This window comes from Parasteatoda tepidariorum, chromosome 8 (assembly GCF_982258835.1).
Source record: "Parasteatoda tepidariorum strain Cologne lab strain chromosome 8, Ptep-v5.0, whole genome shotgun sequence".
In the NCBI taxonomy this organism is placed as follows: Eukaryota; Metazoa; Arthropoda; class Arachnida; order Araneae; family Theridiidae; genus Parasteatoda; species Parasteatoda tepidariorum.
In genome coordinates this window covers 18,901,123-18,921,766 of record NC_141762.1, presented here as the reverse complement: position 1 = coordinate 18,921,766, position 20,644 = coordinate 18,901,123, and the positions used below count along the sequence as shown (strand labels likewise).

General features: G+C 29.5%; 1 protein-coding gene across 3 annotated transcripts in view; it reads right to left on the bottom strand.

Moving 5' to 3' along the window:
- Positions 1-933: 933 nt before the first annotated feature.
- Positions 934-20,644, bottom strand: part of LOC107451344 (protein C-ets-1) — a 67,883-nt gene continuing 48,172 nt past the window's right edge. For all 3 annotated transcript variants that reach the window (XM_043051222.3, XM_043051223.3, XM_043051224.3), the window contains 5 exons: positions 19,580-19,780; positions 12,738-12,908; positions 5,461-5,682; positions 3,902-4,222; positions 934-2,415 (listed from right to left, as the gene is read on the bottom strand). In XM_043051222.3, the coding sequence (XP_042907156.1) occupies positions 2,075-2,415; positions 3,902-4,222; positions 5,461-5,682; positions 12,738-12,908; positions 19,580-19,780 (1,256 nt within the window). In that variant the 3' untranslated portion in view covers positions 934-2,074. The remainder of the gene's footprint in view (positions 2,416-3,901; positions 4,223-5,460; positions 5,683-12,737; positions 12,909-19,579; positions 19,781-20,644) is intronic.

The following is a 20,644-nucleotide window of genomic DNA, read 5'->3' as shown; positions in this document are numbered from 1 at the left end:
AGATTTAATATTCTCAAAAAATACATAACACTAATAATGATGAAATGGAGGCTGTTTAATTATTCTGTATAACACGTAATTTCAATAATAAATATGCATAAAAATATATTGCTTTCTTTTTTTTAAAAAAAAAACCTGATGAGCAATAATAATACAAATGTAAATAGCTCAAAATATCCTATTTCTTACTACATTTTGTACAAACTCAATAAAACGTAAGTGTTATTTTTACTATGCGTTAATATCTTATAACTTCCTTTAGCACCATGCACTCATCCATACATAAAATTCACAATAATTACAAAAAAATTTTTTACAATTATTTTATGAAATTTGCCAAAATAATTAATAAAAAAACTAAAATTTGTGACAAATATCTTTTTGCACAACATATTATTTACGTGTAACTGAAGATAATTATTTTAATAATATATAAATTATTTAAAAAATAATTTTAACAATATAAATGACATTATGAATTCCAAGATTAGATCTTGTATTTTTATAATATTTAATCTAATTTTTTATAATATTCAATTTAATTTTATCTTATAACTTGAACAAAAATAACTTACAGTTAAATCACCCTTATTTAACATTCTGCACTAATTACTTAAATGTAACTGAAAAAAATTTAAATTACAACATAAATGACATTTTGAATTCAAACATTAGATTTTTTATTTTTGTAATAATTAATCCATTTCCATCTTATATAACTTATAGTTGAATGGCCTTTATTTATCACTCTGCACTAAATATTATTTATATGTGACCGAAAAAAGTCTATTTTAGATCACAATATAATTTATATGAATTTGATTTTAGGTTTACACAAATTTATAAAATACAATCCTAAACTTCAAGAATATTATTTATTAGATTTTTTGTAAATTCATTTATGAATCATAACTTCGTAAAGATGCAAATTAATAATATGAACAAAGTTACAAACTTTTATTACTATAAAACAAAACATACACTTCTTAGACAACAAAGCATTAGCAAAGTGCTACTTTATACACACTTATAATAGGTGCAACCAATAACCATGTACACCAGTTAATTATGGATTTTTTTAATTACGAACATAACATTACGCATAAGTTCTAATGATTCTCCTATATACAAAATACTAACTAAAAATTTTCACAAACTGTATTCAATAATTAATATAATAGCCGAGTATTCGAACTAGCTCACAGCAGCTTTAAATTCGATTGAATTGAAGGGTAATACTATTACCGATAAACAACAAATAGTAATTTACAATATAGCCTTTACATATTTGAAGCATCACAAATACTGCAGTCAGTTTGCAATCACACATAACAATATCTACTCATATATAAGCCACTTTGGAAAAAGCTTTGTAAACAAACGACATTCATGGATTCGAAAAGAAAAAAAAAAGGAGCATAATAGCAGATGCTACAAAATCATGATATATACCAATAACATAAATCACTGGGAGAACACTAAACTCGAGTCCGATTGGCCAACTTCGACATCAGCCCCGAATGGAAGAGAAAAAATTTCAAATCGCTTTCAGCCCTCAGTCACTAACCTGTCTTTTTAAAAAAATGAAAGTATATTGCCTTTAAGCATCCTAGCAATCTTATTTCCAAGATACTTTGGTACATGCAGCATGTTCAAAAATAAAAAAAATATAGCACACAAATTATTTTGAGATCAAAATGAGGTAAAAAGAATACCTCTGTAAAATGTAGACTTAAAAAGTAATTTAGCACATCATATACGTTATATATGAAGCGGTTGCTTATATATGCAAAGTATATAAGATATATGCAGAAAATACCTTAAAAAGAGATATTAAGGATTTATGCAAAAGACTAGAAAGGTATAAGATTGACAAATGCCTATCATACGCAAATGTAATCAAAGCCTTTACAATATCACTACATCAAGAAAGGGGGCTTCTAATAAAGTTGGCCATCGATTTGTCGTTGGGCTCCGGTGGTAATTTATGTAACAAAACTTTCGTAATATAAATTCATTTACAGCCCAAATCCATACAAATATTTTTTTTTAAAAAAAAGGTGGGTATCTTTCTTTATTCATCATCTTTCTTCTCGGGTTTTAAATCAACCATGGCGTGAAGTTCTTCTGGCGTGTACCCGAGTAGATTCTGGAGATCACATACGAAGCGATAGACGTATCGTTTTCCAGCAGTTTTGTGAATTATGTTTTTGTCATAGTAGTATCTCAGGCCTCTGCTAAGTTTTTCATAGTTCATTTTAGGTTTGTTTTTGCGAACGCCCCAGCGCCTCGCCACTTCATCCGGGTCGGTGAGCTTGAATTCCCAGCCGTCTCCTGTCCAACTTATGAAGCCTTGGCAAGATTTGTCAGTTAGAAGCTCGAGAAGAAATTGCCACAGTTGAATAGGACCACTTCCTGAAAATTAAAAGAAAACAACATTTAAACATTGAATTGGAAATGCTAAAAAGCTATATGAATGCAGTAGCAATTTTATTCACACTGATTTAAAATTTTCATTCTAAAATATTAATCTCATTCATTTTTTGTTTCTTATAATGTTAGAAGAGTTTAATAGCATGTCAAAGGAAGTTTCAAAAACAGTTAAATTACTAGATATTATGAAGGTATAAAAATCCATTAATTTTATTGTTATTAAAGGTGACTTTCAAAAGAATAACGATGTCTGTCTACGCATCTTAAAGCATATCTCAGAAACTCAGTAATATTTTACATAACATATCCATAAGTTATAAACTAAGATTTTGTCTCCAATAAGTCTTCAACATAAAAAAAAAAAGAATTAAAATGAAAAAAATAAAAGGAATTATTTTAAGTCAAAGAGGAAGCCTAGGTTCTCAATATGGACACCCCCCACAGTGGGTGTCAAAGACTTTCAGTGGGATTTCCTAGTGTAAAATACAATAAAAAATTTCTTTAAATATAAAGAGCAATCTAAAATTAATTTTTACACAAAAAAAAAAACATTAACTCTACATAAATTACATGTTATTAAAGCACTTAATTCAGAAATTTATTGAGAAAAAATTACTGACCAATTTTATTGTGTAAATGATACTTTATTTGCTGTTCTACTCAAAAAACGTTTTACACTAGAAAGTTTGAGGGAATACTTTTTTCCTTTAAAACTAAAACTTTTATTTTCGAATTTTAAACAAATTTGTTTGATAACCATTTTGTATTTAATAATATAACAATATTATGTAACAATAATTGTAAATATTATTTTACAAGAATTCTCTACTCATGCTCTACTTAGGAGAGTTCATAGTAAATGTTTCTTTCTTTAGTAAATTTTATAAAAAAAATAATCAAACTAAAAAAAAATCCCAAATAACAAAGTTTCAAACTTTTTCGATTAAATTGTTTAGTAAATGTCAGCTAAAAAATTTTAAGAGGACGTTGAAAAAAATAATGCAAAGTAGGCGTTGAGTTAAAAAATGTTCGGAACCTAAGTTCTAGATTATACTAATAACTAAGTTATAGCTTGTGAACACATTGTATAAGTTTCCTGCTTTTTTTTTTTAAATATCTATTATAAGACTATACATTTCATATTTTTCTAACTCAGCTTTAACTCAGCTATATTTTTAATAACAAAAAAGTTGCAGAACAAAACGAACAAACAATACAAAACCTATTTTAAACCTTCATAAACCTCTGAATAGTGAGCTACTGCGAAAAATTAATTAATTTTTCTGTAATTCGATTTACTATATTACATTATGTATAAAATACCATTACTACGCAATTTTAAGTAATTTCAAATAACAATATATATATATATATATATATTTACAAACACATCAAAACTAAATATATTTAATAAAAAAAAAACTGCACAGAATAATGCTTCAAAAATGTTAAACACGTAGGTACTGACCAGCAAGAACAGCGGCTTGTATTACAGGCTTAACATCACAACCCTGTTGACCTTGCACGTGGCCAGGCGATGAATTTTGCACATGTCCCAGATGTGATAAAGGGGATTCTCTAGTTTGCAGTGTAGCAAATGCGGGATGAGTTTGGTGATGATGAGAGTTGTGATGACCATTGGGAATAGAGTTGTTTGTACCATGGCTAAGGTCAGCAGGCCATTGGTCGGGTGAAGGAGGTACGGATGATGGTACTGTTTGAAATGTTGAATCATAATGATGAGAATTATAACCATCAGGCAAACCTAAGTCATGTGGCGTGAATCGACCTATCAAAAAAGGAAGGAAAAAAAATTACATCAGTTCCAAAAGCCAAAGTTCAGTTAGAATACATGTTAAATTCCCCAGCTAATTAAAGTGATAAGGTAATATTATACACAAAAATAATTGATATTAAGAGTGTAATTAGTAAAAGAAATAGAATATTAGAAAAAGAAATTATTTTTTTTATTTTTAGAAAAGCTTTAAAATTATTTAAGAAAAAACAAATCAAAGTCATAACTCCTGCAGACAATAAATATTTGCACTTAAAAAGTACACTCTGTATGCTAATTTACATTTTATATTATTATTCGATTTTAAAATTAATTTTATAATATGTAAAAAAATATTGTTTTAAAATTATCCACCCCCCACCCCCAAGTGAGATTTGAAGGTGAAGAAATAAGCTGAAGAAAGTGTCAAACAATCTGCAGAGCAGCATAAATTTAATATGTATATATATATATATATATATATATATATATATATATATATATATATATATATATATATATATATATATATATATATATATATATATATATATATATACATATATATATATAACTTAATAACGTGGTTAGAATAAATTTTCTTGCTTCCAAAACAGTACACTGCAGCTTTAGTTGCTTGAATTTATAAAATTACAAAAATACTCTTTTTTGGACAAGAAATTTTATAAACAGGACATTTTCATAATTATTTTTCTTTTCTAATACTTTCTAAGTTTCATAAAATATAAATAGGGGCCGTTCAAAAAGTACATACATCTCGGAGGGGGAGGGGATTTGCTATTTTGTACAATGGGGAGGGGGGAGGTATTATACAAAGTACGTACATTATAAGCATACACCAAATTTAAATTTGACGAATAAATTATTTTAAATAAATATTTACTTTTATTTAAAACATAATTATTTTAATTTTTATGAAAAAGGGGGGTAGACTAATAAAATGTACGTACTCTAAGGGGGGGGGGAGTAAAACCTTATGTACGGTAATGCACGAAGGGGGGAGTGTGTTAAAATTTCTCCATTTTTGTGTACATACTTTTTGAACGGCCCCATGTTTTCTTTAACGTTTTTTACATTAGGTTAGGGAATTATCTAAAAATGTTGGTGTATACTATACTATTCCATAAATCTTAATATTTAAACCATGTTTTTCTTTAAAGATTTTGTCAACTAATTCATGGTGAACGTTAAAAATACAGTTACTTAACATAAAAACATTCTAAATTAAATACCTCGTGAAAAATTCTTTCCGTGAAATGTAGGTTGGAACTTGGTATCTTGTCCAATATTTAGTGATTGTTGATTAGGGTAGAATTCAGGGCTGCTGTCTATATAATGAGCGTGAGAATTGGGAGTTTCCAAACCATAGTCATGATTATCATCATAATGTATCATGTCCTCGTGACTAACATCATGTAAGCCATGCATAGAATGTGCAACATGGTTGTATCCATCTAAAAATAAATTAAAGATAAAATTGAAACACTTTCAATATAAAGACTAAACTTAAAAATACATTAAATTTTTTTTTTATTTTTCGGCATTATAAAATTTATACCTTTATTTATACTACCTAAAATAGAGATACTAAATAATATTTCTGCATTCAATTAAAGCATGATTTTTTAAAGTTTCATATAATTTTAATTTATTACATAAATTAATTTCCAAATAATAAAATATAAATTCATTTGTTTACTCACAGAATTGGAAATATAATATTATATTTCCTTTAAAATACTGTTTTTTTAAAGAAATTTTTTGAAAATTAATTTTTTATAATACCTTAAAGAAATCTGAAACATTTTTATAATACCTTAAAGAAATCTGAAACATTTTTATAATACCTTAAAGAAATCTGAAACATAACATAATTAATAGGAAAAACTATTTTTAATTTTTTTTAATGAAATTTAGTATTAAATTAACTATTTTGTTTGTTTTTGAGCTATTTTTGCAAGTACCCACACACCCAATATTTCAGGTGAAGACAAATAATAAATTAATTCATAAAAATTATTTACTTATTTGCTTGATGTTAAGGTTTTCATCTTTATTTTAAAGTCGTTTTTGTCTTCATCTATAGTATATATACTTATTCTAATACTCAGAACTTTCATTTTTATTTAAGATTGGGTAAAATGCCCCCCGCCTGAGAAAAATTGGGTACATATAACGTTTTCCTAATATGAACATAAACTGTTTAGATATATATATTTATGTTCGACCCTATTAGGAGTTTACTACTACTGTTAAGGTTGAAATTCATAGCCTTGTAATTTTGAATCTCACCCAGAAGACAAACTATTTCCTAGACCAGTGCTTCCCAAACTTTTGACTGTGTACCCTTTCTAAATTTTTCGTAACGCTGTGTACCACTAATAAAAAAAATGTATTTTTTACTATAAAAAAATTGCACAAAAGTTAAAAATCACAACTGGCCGTTGGCACCACTAATTATTAACTGTTAACTCTGCAAAAAATAGCCAATAGAAAAATACGTAGTTGTAATTTTCATGGCTAGCTTTGTTTTTAAATAAAAATTTTTGAAATTTTAGTTTGTTGCAAGATATTTCGCATAGGAACGCGTACCCCCACTAAACTGTTCCCGCACCCCTGGGGGTACGTGTACCACACTTTGGGAAACACTGTTCTAGATCAAGCATTTGAATGTAAATTGTTTTCCTGGAGGATTTATACAGCAAAATAACTCGCATTTGCGTTACACGGAGAGGTAAACTTCAAACGGATAGCCCAACGTAAGGGGACTCTTAACACACGATCTATCTTACACTAAGGATATTTCATGTCAGCACTGTGGTGAGTGTGTGGAGCAGAATTTCGTATCGATCAGCCATCGCTGGGATTCGAATTTGGGTTACCTAAACTAGAGGCGGGTACGTGAGCCATCATGGCCCAAAAATTGATAGTAATTTAATTTTGTTAATTCCATAAATTAACCAAATAGTGTTTATTTCCTAATTTCTTTGATAAGCATTTTAGCTACGGACCTTTGTTGGCAAATGTGTCTGGCAGAAGTTAAGGTTGCAGAATTTTTTGACCAACGGCCGGCTAGAGGCAACGGGGTCAACATAGCGCAACGACTGTCTTTACTTCCCAAACGAGTAGGTACCCATCGATCTGAAGCGGGGCAGGCTACAAGCCACCACCGGAAATCGAACCCCATTTTTTTTTCAGGATGAAAGTTTTAGCAATAGGCAACCATTAAGCAAATCTAATAAAACTCTTGGGCTACAGAAAATGTCACAAAACAGAGCCGCTTCGTAAATATAATTAACGGAATAATACAAAATTCTTATTGTTCTTCCAAGTATTTAACTAATTTTGTTTTGAACAAAAACGTGAAATATTTTACGCAATAACGTTCGCAAATAATGGAGCGGAAACGTTCTCAAAACAGAAACTTATTTCTTCAGTTTAGCAGTGCTGGACATGGGACATTAAGAGGGACCTCAAAAAAAAGGTATGTTTGAAAAAAAAAGAAATCGCGATATTAAGTAACCATCCACGATGTCTAAGGTCACTTAGCTATATCGTTTCGCCCAGTCTATTGTTCTCTGATTCGAAAAATATACTTCGAACATAAATCTCTCCTGACGTAACCTTGGAAGGTGGAGTTAAATAGTAGTTTATAGCAAACAAGACCAGGGACAAAGAGAGATTTAATGGTTTATAGACACGCCCAGTAAAATTAAGAAGAATTGTATTGCATCTTCACTGGTGAATATTTAGGGACTTTTTTGCTTCAAATGTTAACTATTAAGCGTGGTATTTATATATTAGATATTGGATTGTAAGAAATAGGAAAATAAACTTAGATTAAAAGCTTAAAAAAAAAAAATATTTTCGTTAAGTTCAGATTTTCCGCATACGCACAGTAAAATACAATCCATCTTCTTGTCAAGGTATTTTTTTTCGTAGCGTAAAAGGCAGTGCTCGAGTCTGTGGAATTATTGTTAATTATTTCAAATTCATTGCTTATTTTTTTTAATTAAGATTATAGATTAAATGCATATACAATAGTTTTAATATAAAGTAAAGATTCTTAGGCGTTTTCAACGAATTCGGAAGGAACGAATCAGTTGAGTTTAAAAAACCAACTTCAATCCTAAGGATTAAAAGGGAAAATAATAACAGGATAAAAGTATTTAATATATAAAAACTCGAAAAAAATTATTTTCTTCCACCTCCTTAACTAATAATTTCTTAGAAATAGTAAAAATAAATAAAGAAAGAATTGAACATTAAACTAGCATACACATTTAAAATTAGGAACTTGCTTTTAAAATTAAAGTATCAAAAATAGAATTTAAATAACTCTTTTTCTTTTTTTAAAACTGTATACATGAAATTTGGTTAACCTGAATTACAGTCCGGAATGCATATTAAAACCTAAGTTTCAGGCTAGAAGTTTAAAATATAAAAATTAAGACAAAATTGAGTCAAATCTTAATGACAATTTAAGGATGCTGATTCTGTAATGGTTTAGTTCTTGCGCATACATAAATGGGGAGCGGGGAAACCTCCACTTTTATTTTAAACGTTACGTACTTTTTTTCTTCCAAAAAAGGAGAAAAAAATAGTCTATTGAAAATCTTAGTAGTAGCAAAATACGATGATTTGGAGATAAAGGCGGAGTTGAGTGAAAGGAGCTTTTTATATATTTCTCTCACATCGAATGCTTTTATACCCTCAAATAAAGGGTAATTGTCTCTAACACTAGAAGTAAATTATTATCGTACTTGACGAGCAATGAAGACTTTGTCGTTCATTTTGTTAGTTACTTTTTTTCATGGCATATAACATAATTTTTGAATTTGAAATTTCTTCAATTCTTTCTCAGATAAATATGTATTCTTCCTGTTAACTTGAACAAAAGTTTGGAAAAATCACAAAAATTTCTGTTAATTGAAATGTTTAATATTTAAGGACATTTAAGGACAGCTTTGAGCCATGAAAGTTTTTATTCGGAAAGATATTTCTCTTTGCCCTCCGAGTACTTTAAGGTGCCGTTCGAAATACTATAAGCACTAAATCCATTAAAATACACAATGAAGTTTTTTATAATTTTTAAAATAGCGTGGCAACTAATTATTAGGGTATAAAAGAGACAGTTAATGGCTCCTAAGAGATGACACCGGAATGCAGAGGGTTAAGTGCCAAAAGCGAATTAAACAATCTGTAGTAAGTACAAAGATAAATATTGACATCTTATCTGAGTAAATTTAATAACCCTTTTCAGAGCAATTTTGAATGTGTATTATTTATCCTCTAAGTGACCAAATACCTTCACTAAACAAGTTGAACCCACTTTCAAAAGTTTACCAAATCCCCTTATCAGTTAACAAGAAACAGCTCAGTTTTAGAAAATGAAACAGAAAACCAGATTTCGATAAACATGAGTCACCGGAACAAATAATTTAGTTCCAATATTCTAGTACATACTCCCTCCTTGTTTACCGGAAATTCAGTTCACCCTGCCCATTGGAAAACAAGTGTCACACACTATATTAATGTTCTTAGCGATGGTTGTTCAACTACAGTACCAGGGAATTGTGCATATAATCGCTTAAAAAGAGGGGAATTTTCTCCGCACTCCGTAACGAATCGTTTCCGTTTGAAATTTTGCTCTTGTTTTTCCCCGTAGAAATGAATAGTCGAAACATATTTTATTTCTGGCCGTTTAGTATCGGTGTTAAGTTTTGTGTTATGCAATCAAATAAAGGGCAGATATAATTTAATTGGAGCTCTAAAAGACAAGATTTAGGAACGGTGTATTGAAAAAGTTATAAAATTTACACAGCCCACTGTTATGTATAATAGAAGCATTACTATCTATTTAGATTTTTAAAAACATTACTCAGATAATAATGGCAGATACGTTACGAGAATAGTTCCATGTAATGAAGTTCGGAAACAAGGATTCGTTACTTTTTTCCAAAGAATGATGCAGGAAAAAATTAGCTTTCAGCATTACAACGAACTTAATTTTTTGTATCAAATAATATTAATAACCACAGCTTGATTAAGGGGCCTCTTTGATTTAGGAGTTATTATTAAATTTTTTAATTTGTGTTTTCCTGTTATTTTTTGGTACTAAACAGACTATATGACATATTATTAAGCAGAGCAGTGGTGGCTCAGGGGATGGGGCGTTCGCTTCTCAATGAAGCGAACCGGGTTCGAATCCCAGAAATGGCTGGTTGATACGAATTACGCACCCGGCTTGCACCGAACACAATGCTGATGCAAAATATCCTCAGTGGTAAGAGTTCATTTACCGTCAAACTAACCGTGAAGGATTTTTGTAGTTTTCCTCTCCGTGTAACGCAAATTAGTTCCATCAAAGAAACTCCACGAAAGCAAAATTTTTACCAATATTTGATTGATCCTGAAGTTTTCTGTTTCTGTCTGGATTGGGTTCAAAATTACAAGGCTACGGCTTTGAATATTGGTAGCCGAAAACTCAAAATTGGGTCAGTTGTTCAACGACGGTTTTAAAATAAAATATTATTAAGCAGCTCAATATTTTTTTAAAAAAAAGTAGAAAATAAAGAGGGTTGCTTTATTAATTCGGAGGAATAGCAATTAATAGTTTTTAGAACTTTTTCCCCATAATTTTAAAGCAAAAAAATTATGCGATTTGTGATTTTGACTGTGGAATTGAAAACTACACGTTTATCAGTTTTTAGATTTGACAAAATCTAATTTTACTTCAGTTCTAACTGATGAAAATCGATTTATATGAAGCTAAAAATTTATTTTAACGCTGAGTAAAAACGAAGATACTTATCAAAAATATAAAAACATACAACTGCACACTCTACAACTACCTACCAAAAACTGGTTGATTGCGGATTTATATCTTCGGAAAAAATTAATAGGAAATCTGAAACTGCATGCATATCTCAAATCGTAACTGGGTAGCGGCCTTGCATTTTACATGTATCAAAAGATACAGCTGCCAAATAGAGTAAATATCCATAATTAATTTATTTGTAACGAGGATAAAGAGCATATTAAGAATTTTTTCTCCTTTTATCCCTTCGACAGTTGAGTCCGGCCGGGAGAGGAAGTGCCTCTCAACGCCTAGGCCCGGTAGGCAACGGCCTACAACCCATAAATAGTGAGGAGTTAAAAATCAGTTAAGATTTATCAAAATTATTAAAAATCCTTTTAGTCTGATTTTTTTCTTTTTCCAACGTTAAAAAAAGTTTCTAGATTTTCATTCAAATTACAACAGAACTTTTGCAAGTTCTAGTACTCAACTCTTTAATTTATGTCTGGAAAAAAAAAACACACAGAAACTAATTGTTTTTGATATTTTAATTAGAAAATAAATCGTAATGAAACGCACATAAAAAATAACGCTTAAGTTCTAAAAATAAGGCGATGATAGTAGTTGATACATAGCAATATTATTAACTTTCATTCATATAAATAGTATAAAATACATGAAAACATCAGTTATAGCGGGGAAGATGGGTTTCTTTTTTTTTTACTGACACCGGAAACTTATTAATGAATGAACAGAGAGTACAGACGAAGTAAAGTATACCGATTTGCTGAGACCAAACACTACGGGTGAGGGGAACAGGAAGTGGTAGGGGGAGGGGAGGGAAGATTTGTGAATGAACATATGGCGAGTGAGCTAAAGGAAGCAACTTTAAATGAAAATTAACACTTGTTTGAATGAACAAAAACAGCCATCCCATAGGGCCAGTCAACCAGTGCAGAGATTTCTGGAAATCAGAAAAATGTTACTTAGCACCAATAAGCTAAGATAAAAAAGCATTTGTATTCTGGAAACAGTGAGTGTGTGCAACGCCGGCTTCCTGTTATAGATCTTAGTACATGCTGTTCCCCGAAGGCTCTCCTTCGTTTCATGAAATAACGCTTTTACTCGAATAATAAAACTATTTTTATAACTTTTGTGATTTCGTAACTGTTATTCATGACTTTTGTCCTGTGCCCTCTAGGCGGTTTATGAAAATGGCGATAAATGCCAACTTAAAAAAAAAAAAGAAGTCAGTTTTCTGAAAAGAAAGAATTTTTGATACCTTTATTTCTTATGAGAATACTTAAGACTGCTGAATGGCCTAAGTTCATAAAAATATGCAAAATTTGAGAATTTTTCATTGATTTTAATGCTTTTCACGGTCATGTAAAAATCTCGCCAAATTACCATCTTCATTATTTGAACGTTTAATATAATTGCTGAAGTCTAGTCAATTGGGTACTTGCAACTCGAGAAGAGTGGTTGCTTTATGGAGGTGGTTTTTCCTGGAGGTTTCACTATTACCATTCTGTACCCATTTACAACGACACCTTTTATCAACTTTGTCAGAGGCATATAGTATTGTATTATCATACTTCTCTAATTAAATGAATCCACGCACGTAGTTTTGATATATAAAAAGACGATTCGTAAAAAAAAAAAAATTTATAATAATAATAATAATCAAAGCACTAATGCTACACTACTTACTGTCCATATACTGTTGTTGGTTGCCGTTATTCATTGTAGAGTTATTCTTGCTGTCTTGGAGAGGGAAGCCTTCCCCTTGTTGAAAAAACTCGTTGAAATCAGGCATGCATACGGATTCGTAGAGATTGGCAGGTACGTTCTCCAGGTTGGGATGGTCGTCTTTTTCAACGTCTGGAGAAAAAAATTACTAATTTAGATTAAAGAAATATATTTCACCAAGTCACAATCAAAATATGCTTGTAATAGTTATATTCGGTAAGATTTATTTTGGTACAAAACGATTTTTTAAAAAAAAAAAAAAAACAGGCATAATATTTAGTAGTGATTATTCCTTTCCAATAGACACGAACTCACCTTTTCTACGAGTTAAAAACCACCACACAATTTTCATTAAAAATCTTAAGCAATAACAACATGATTTTATTATTCTATTTTTCTTAATTTATTTTTTCGTTTTCCATTTATTACCGAAAGAAGGATCATTGTATGTTTACAATTATTTATTTTTAACTTTTATTTGTATAAAGAAAGCATACTTTTGGAAATATTTAATAATCATTCCGAAACTTTTGAAAAAAATCAGTTCTTTAAGAGATGTTCATAAACTAAGTCTCACATAGAAATTTGTAAATGAAGCATAAGATTAAAAAAATTAATAGGCTCATACGGAATAAAAAAGGAAAATACAACTATACCTTAAAACTAATAATCATAATAATAACTAAAGTTTATGAAGAAACCCCAGCAACAACTTTATCTAGGTTCCAGTCGGGCTTAAAACTGGTCCTATATGAACATACACCGAGGGACCAATATTGGGTAGTCTAGATTTTTTCAATATTGGTCTTATATAGGACCAATACCGGACTATATACAACCAATATAGGGCTTTAGTTGGCCGAATAACGATTATAAAATATCGGGTGAATAGGACAATTCTATATAGGGCCGATATCGGAAAAATCACGGCCCTTTGAACAGTAATTGAGCCAAGATTCGTGAATATCGGTCCAATGAGGGCCCAAGTTATTTTGCTGCTAGGAAAATAAAGGACATAAACGAAATTTCTAAATCAAAATTTAAATTACAAAATTTTTAAATTTCATTTTATCATATATTTTATTTTTGCTGAATATATATATATTAGTTAAAATAGACTCTAGAACGCAATACTGATCCTAAACTGGAGACTGATGGGAAACAGTTTTCAACAAACAATGGCCCAGTTGGCTTTGATTACAACTAACGGTAATGTTGGACAAGTAAAAATTACATTGAATATAAATTTTGTTGTAAATCCGAACAACTAATTCTACATGGCAATCTCTTGAAATCATGTCGTTTAATTGTCTTCTGTATCCTCCCACACAGAAATGGAAAGGGAAGGATGCTGAATCCGCCGGATGCCCGGACAGTCCACAATCGGGATATTCAGACAAAAATTGCTTTCATATCCCGCCATCCTATATCCTGAGGAAGGAAGAGGCTTAGTCAATACCGACAATACTTAAAATCCCCTGCATCCCCCCTTTATTTTAGTTGTATAAAATTCTAAAAAAAGGAAAAACATCCCAAACATAATTTCCAGTCAAGAGATCTTTCTTGCCAGCAACGGGTGCCAGGTAGAGAATATTAGAGAAGACAGCTAGACTAAGACCATGTCTCGAAATTTGATTTCTTGAAGGATTACGCTATGCAACGAGGCCAATTTTGAAGAAAACTTATTTACTTTCGAGTTAAACTATGCCTGAACTAGGTATGACATCACGATATGTGCGGATTCTTGCAATTCTGAATGCAAAATTCGGTGATTCTGTCTTACGATAAATTGCTTGAAGATAGCTAAATCGAATCATATAAAAGCGAAATATATTTGGATTATGTTGCTAAACCAGAAGATATAGAAGCAAAATATTTGGATTATGTTGCTAAACCAGAAGATATAAAAACAAAATATGTGGATTATGTTGCTGAATCGAATGACATAAAAGCAAAGTATTTGAATTAGGTGACTCTGGAGGAGAGATTTCATCTGCGAAAGTGGGTATTCATCAAAATTATGTTTTGAGTCCAAAGTTGGATTGTAAATACGAAACATCTAGTTTCCAAAATTCGCAGTTAGAGATGTCTACTTCAACATACATAGGATTAATGATGAATAATCCTCACTACTAGTGATCATTTCTGGATAATAATTTAGCTCGTTTGTAAAAAAGATAGCGCTAATTTTTTAAAATTGATTTTTCTTATATTATCGATTTAGTTCGGATATTCAAAGCTAAAGGTAAGAATAATTCTCTATATATCTTTCTATGCCACTTTTCTAAGCATTGTAAAAAAATGTAAACACTACATAACTTCTAGAAAAATCTTATAACTGTCACCCTATTAAATTCTAAATTAAAAGCGGCGATTAAGTATAAAGAAATACTTACGGGTACTTTCTTCCTGGGTATGAAGGGGGCGCGTATTGATAATAATGGTAAGAAGTTTGTTTACAAGGCAGACTGTTATTGTTTTAGGAGGAGGAATGTCAGGATGTGGCGACTTAAAGGACAGTGCACAGGTGGATCATGTCCAACAGTGTATTCCTGTCGATCTTTCTATCCAGTGTGTGGGAGGAATTACGGATGGTTGCATACTTGCCTGTACGTAATAGTGTATATGTTTTTAGGGGGATGCTGTCACGGGCTGATGGTTAAATGGAGGCGAGAGATGACATAGGTCAAAAATAATGGATAAACGCCCAATTTTCCAATGCGCTTCATTCTGGGATGCTGAAGAGGAATGATTTTTACGATTTCTTTTTAATTTTTACAAGCATAAAAATAATTGAGGATTTAGAAATGTTTTTTTGAATAGATATTTGATAATTCTATTTCAGGGCAATTTTAAAGCTACAAAGATAAGTTTTTTTTTTTTAAAGAATATTTTCTTCTTTTATAAATTATTTAAACTAAGTAAAACAATATGATCTAAACTGTAATTAATAACTGTTTTTAATAATAACTTTTTCAGCTGTATAAGAATTCATACCAGTTACTTTAAATTCAGTTTTATGGTAGTTTTAAAGGTACAAAGATAAGCGTTCAATTTAAAGGATATTATCGTTTTCTTTTAAAATTCAGTAAACTATGTCATAAGATATGATCCAATCTCCAATTGATAACTGTTTTTAATAATTTTTTTTTCCAGCTGTATAAGAGCTTTCATAGCAAGTTACTTAATTAAATTATTTCATAATTCTTTAAAGGCTTATTCAAAACAAGCGATAGATGTTAGATCAAAGATCGTGTATTTATTTGATCGTGATATTTAATTATTAAAAAAAAATTTTTTAGCACATTTATTCTAAAGCTTTAACTTGTAATTTACTTCAAATAAATTTCGAACTTACTTTTCGGGATTATTAATTAACCATACGTCTGTTTTTAAAATGCCAAATTTAAAGCAAAAAGTAAAAAAAAAAAAAAATAATAATAATAATAATAATTATTGCGAATTTTTAAACTTATTTATTCATATTCGTTCTACACGTTACTTATTAACGATTCGGCTTTGTTATTTAATGTCCAGAAGGTTCGCCCAAAACAATGGCATAATAATTATTAATTTAACATTCAAGCAATCATAATAATTCATCATGACCAAGTCATAACTTCTAACATAAAATTGTGTTTATCAATTAAATAAGTTTAAAACAATACATAATTTATTGGATAAACATTGTGTGGATCATAAATATTTCGTAGAAGCCAATACGTTACCCACTACTTCAATTAAAAATTTTGATCCTTATTTTAGTAACAAAAAAATTTAAATAATTGCGCTGAATTTTTATGCTCTTTTTTTTCTTTCTTAGAAAAGTAAACCGATTTAGGATAAATGAGAATGTTAACTTTGATAATTTTTTATCTCAATAAATGTTTCTCTTCAAAACAGAAAACGGTAAAAAATATATAATAAATTTAAAATATGAGAAACAAGCTAGTTTTAAAGTAAATTAAACTCAGCCATCAGATTCATATCAGTTATCTCCTACTGTTCAGTTGTGGCAATATTTTATTTCGAAAACTTACATTTTAACAGCAGTGATAAATAAATAAAACTGGCACATACAAGACCAAAAATAAAATACTATCACGTTTCATCTAAAACTCGATTTTTTTTTTCCTCTCAAAAATCATTTTTAGCTTTTTATTATTTATTTCAAAATCTTTTTTTTTTCACAATTAAAATATATTAGTAATAAATAAAGTTAAGATATATGTTCTCTCTCTTTTTTTTTTTTTTTTTTTGAAGTTGTTTATGTTATGACATTTGCTTGCTAGTATTAAAGAAAGAAAAAATCATTTTTAACAACTAGATTTTAAAGATAAAGGAATATAATCAGATGTTTGGGTAAAACGGAGAAAGTTTGCAAATAAAAGTACATATTGCTTAGCTTCCGAAGTGATAGAAAAGCGAATTTGGGATCCAAAAAAAGCCAAATTTTTTAATTAATTTATTCATCATATAGAAAAATTGAACAGTTGTTAATTATTCTACATAGATAGGTACAGTTAAAAAAGGTTACGAGAAATTGAATTTTTATTTTTTACAAACATGCCAAAATTTTTACTCGTGTGAACTTCAAGATGAAATTTTCATTTATACACATTAAATACTTAATAAAAAGACAATTTTTACTTCATTTATCTAGTTTTAATTTATAAGTATGCTGTCATTTAAATATAGTAATTTAAAAAGATCATTTTCAATTCATTTAGCTAGTTTTAATTTATAAGTATGCTGTCATTTAAATATAGTAATTTAAAAAGATCATTTTTAATTCATTTATCTAGTTTTAATTTATAAGTATGCTGTCATTTAAATATAGTAATTTAAAAAGATCATTTTCAATTCATTTAGCTAGTTTTAATTTATAAGTATGCTGTCATTTAAATATAGTAATTTAAAAAGATCATTTTTAATTCATTTATCTAGTTTTAATTTATAAGTATGCTGTCATTTAAATATAGTAATTTATCTACTACATGTCATAGTTTGTAAATTATTCTACCTGGTACGGTATCAGTTAATCTATCAGTTACGTGAAGTAAATCTATTATTCTTTACCAAAAACGTTAATATAAATATCCAGAGGCAATTTTTATTTTTAACTATTTTTAAATTTTTTATTATTATTTTATTTTATTTTTTCATTTTAATGCGTGCATTTAAATATAGAAATCAGTTCCAGATAGGCATCATTCGCTTAATCACATCACGTCCAAATCTTTAGCTCAATGGCATTGGAATACTAAAATTTCGTCATTTCCCGCCTTTTGTGCCTATCAGTCCACATCCTCCCCATTGTTACGGGGTCCACTAAAGAAGTCGATAATAAAAAAAGTAGTGTCCGAGGCCGCCGGACGGGGGAGGAGAACAGTTTGAAATTCTTTTGGGTAAAAAAAAAAATGAGAGAAAAAGCAGGAAGTGACGTTCTCGGTTGCCAAGCGAAATCAGATCAGCCGGAAATCAACAGGTGCATGAAAAAGTGAGGGTGTGTAGCACCCCTAATGAATTCACAAGCACTAACTCCCAGTTTTTCGGGATCATTTGGAGAAGTTGGTGATTAAAAGTAATAGCATAATAGGAGCAGAGAGCTACAGAGGAAATCGTTAACCGCGGGATGGCGATTTTAATTGGCGGCATTATATAGCAGCAAGTAGTTCTAAAAATGATATGTCACATTCATTTATTTGCAAGAAATAATTTAACTTAATGTTGAAGTATGATTGTATCGTTGGTGATTTATTTGTTTGAAATATAAATCAAAGTCCATAGCTGAAAACGTACGTTCGAAAAAGTGAACATTAATAAAAATGTCCGTTTAAGAAGAAAAAATAAATGAAATTGGAAATGCGTGCAGGAGGAAAAAAAAAAAAAACATTGCTCAAAGCGCTTTTTTAATGTTAACGTTACTACTGCTCAAAAATAGTATTAAAATTAAATTAGCTTTTTAATTTAATTTCAAACAATCATTACATATTATTTATTTCTATTAAAATTTCATGGGTAGTCCGCAACAGTAGCTTTAGAAAATCAACTGACATGATCATTTTCTGTAATGGCTTTCGTATTTTAAGTTATGTCTGAAACACGCATTTTACTGTCTATTTTCTTTACATGCATTTCAATATGCCTTTTTTTTTTTTTTTTTTTTTTTTTTTTTTTTTTAAATTTAACGTGCATTTTTAACTGTGTCCATTTTTTCAAGCGTTGCGTTTCAAGCTTTGTCTGCTTTCTTCAGCTTTCATTTTGAGCTAGATACAAAATAAAAAGTTTACTTGAGAACAGGGTGCGTAGCCAAATTATTCAACAAAAAATAAGCACTTTTCAAGCACTCAAAAAATATTTTTAAGCACTTTAGAACAATGTGAACTGCGTGCCTCGTAGTCTTTTTTCATAACTCGTAGAGAAAATCAACATGGTAAAGGAAAAATCTCATTTTAAAAAAGGGAAAATTAAACACTTTTTAAAAACATCCAATGAAAAAAGCACCTCAAAGGGCTTTTAAAAAACGAAAATGGAAAATGAGCACCTTTAAGCACTTTTTAAAAACGCTACGCACCCTGGAGAATATAAATGAATTAAGATTCTTTCATGCACAAATTATCTTGATATAACTAAAGAAGCACAATTTTTAAGTTCAGCAGTAAATATAATAAAACGAAAACGTGTTTTTAGTAAATACAAAAACATAATGATAAAAGGAACTACAAATTAACGATATTTCCTGACATTCAAATTTTGCTATCGTCCAGTCCTGTCATATTAGGGAAAGGAAAAATAATCACCTTTTTGTAAAATATCTAAATGTTCAAAGAGAATGTCTCCCATAAATGGTGGCGACCTCGCCAAGAACGCTTCTTTGGACAGGGCACACATTTCTTTGCCAGACATATTGAAATTAGGTAAGGATGTTCCCTCCAAACTGAACTCTCTAGTAGCCCAATTTAGCCAATGGGCAACATCCATCTCTTTCCACAAGCGAGGATCTAAAAGAAAGGAAAAAAAACAGTTTATCGATTAGGTTTAAACATATAAAGTTTATACTTTGAATAAGTTAGGATTATATGCTATTTTATAAGGTAGGTACTTTTTATATGGCGACATTCATCTTTTTTTTTAATGTTTGACTTCAAGTTTTTTTTGCCACAACTCCACACAATTACTTAACGACTAAATCTTTAAGTTAGCTATTTCCAAAAGTCAGTGTTAAAAAAAAATTATCAGCTTTTTCTGTGTATATTAAAATCGCGATAACAATTTATTATTAAGATAAAAGTCGATAATCAGTAATTAAATATTTTTAAGATAATATATGTTCTAAGTGGATTTTAATGTCAATTGAGGATAATGAAAAATTGGAGGATTAACAACACTGATGTGCCATAAGATTCATTGATGAAAATACTTTAATTATATGGTTAAAAATCTCAGCATGGCTATTAATAATGGAATCATAACATTTAAAATGAAATACATTTACTTAATTCAATGCATTTTCATCAAGCTGGGGAAAAAAAAGTATAAAAAATCTATCTCTTATTTATAAAAAATCAATTTTTACTCTTCGTCCTAATAATCGACAATATTCTTAAATAAATACAACACATTATTGCGTTATTTACAATAAATAATAAAATAAAAAACAAATCAGATCTGATATAAGTCAGAAATGTCGAACGCATGCATTATTTGTGAGTAACGTTTCGACTTTCAAGTCGCTGAAAACTTCATAATTTAGAGTTAATAAGTTATAAGAATTGCATTAGAGTTCTGTCAGCGCAATAACTCGAACAGAAATTTCATGAAAATATGTAGTCATTCTAGTCTTGCAGCAAGTGTTTCTAACACAA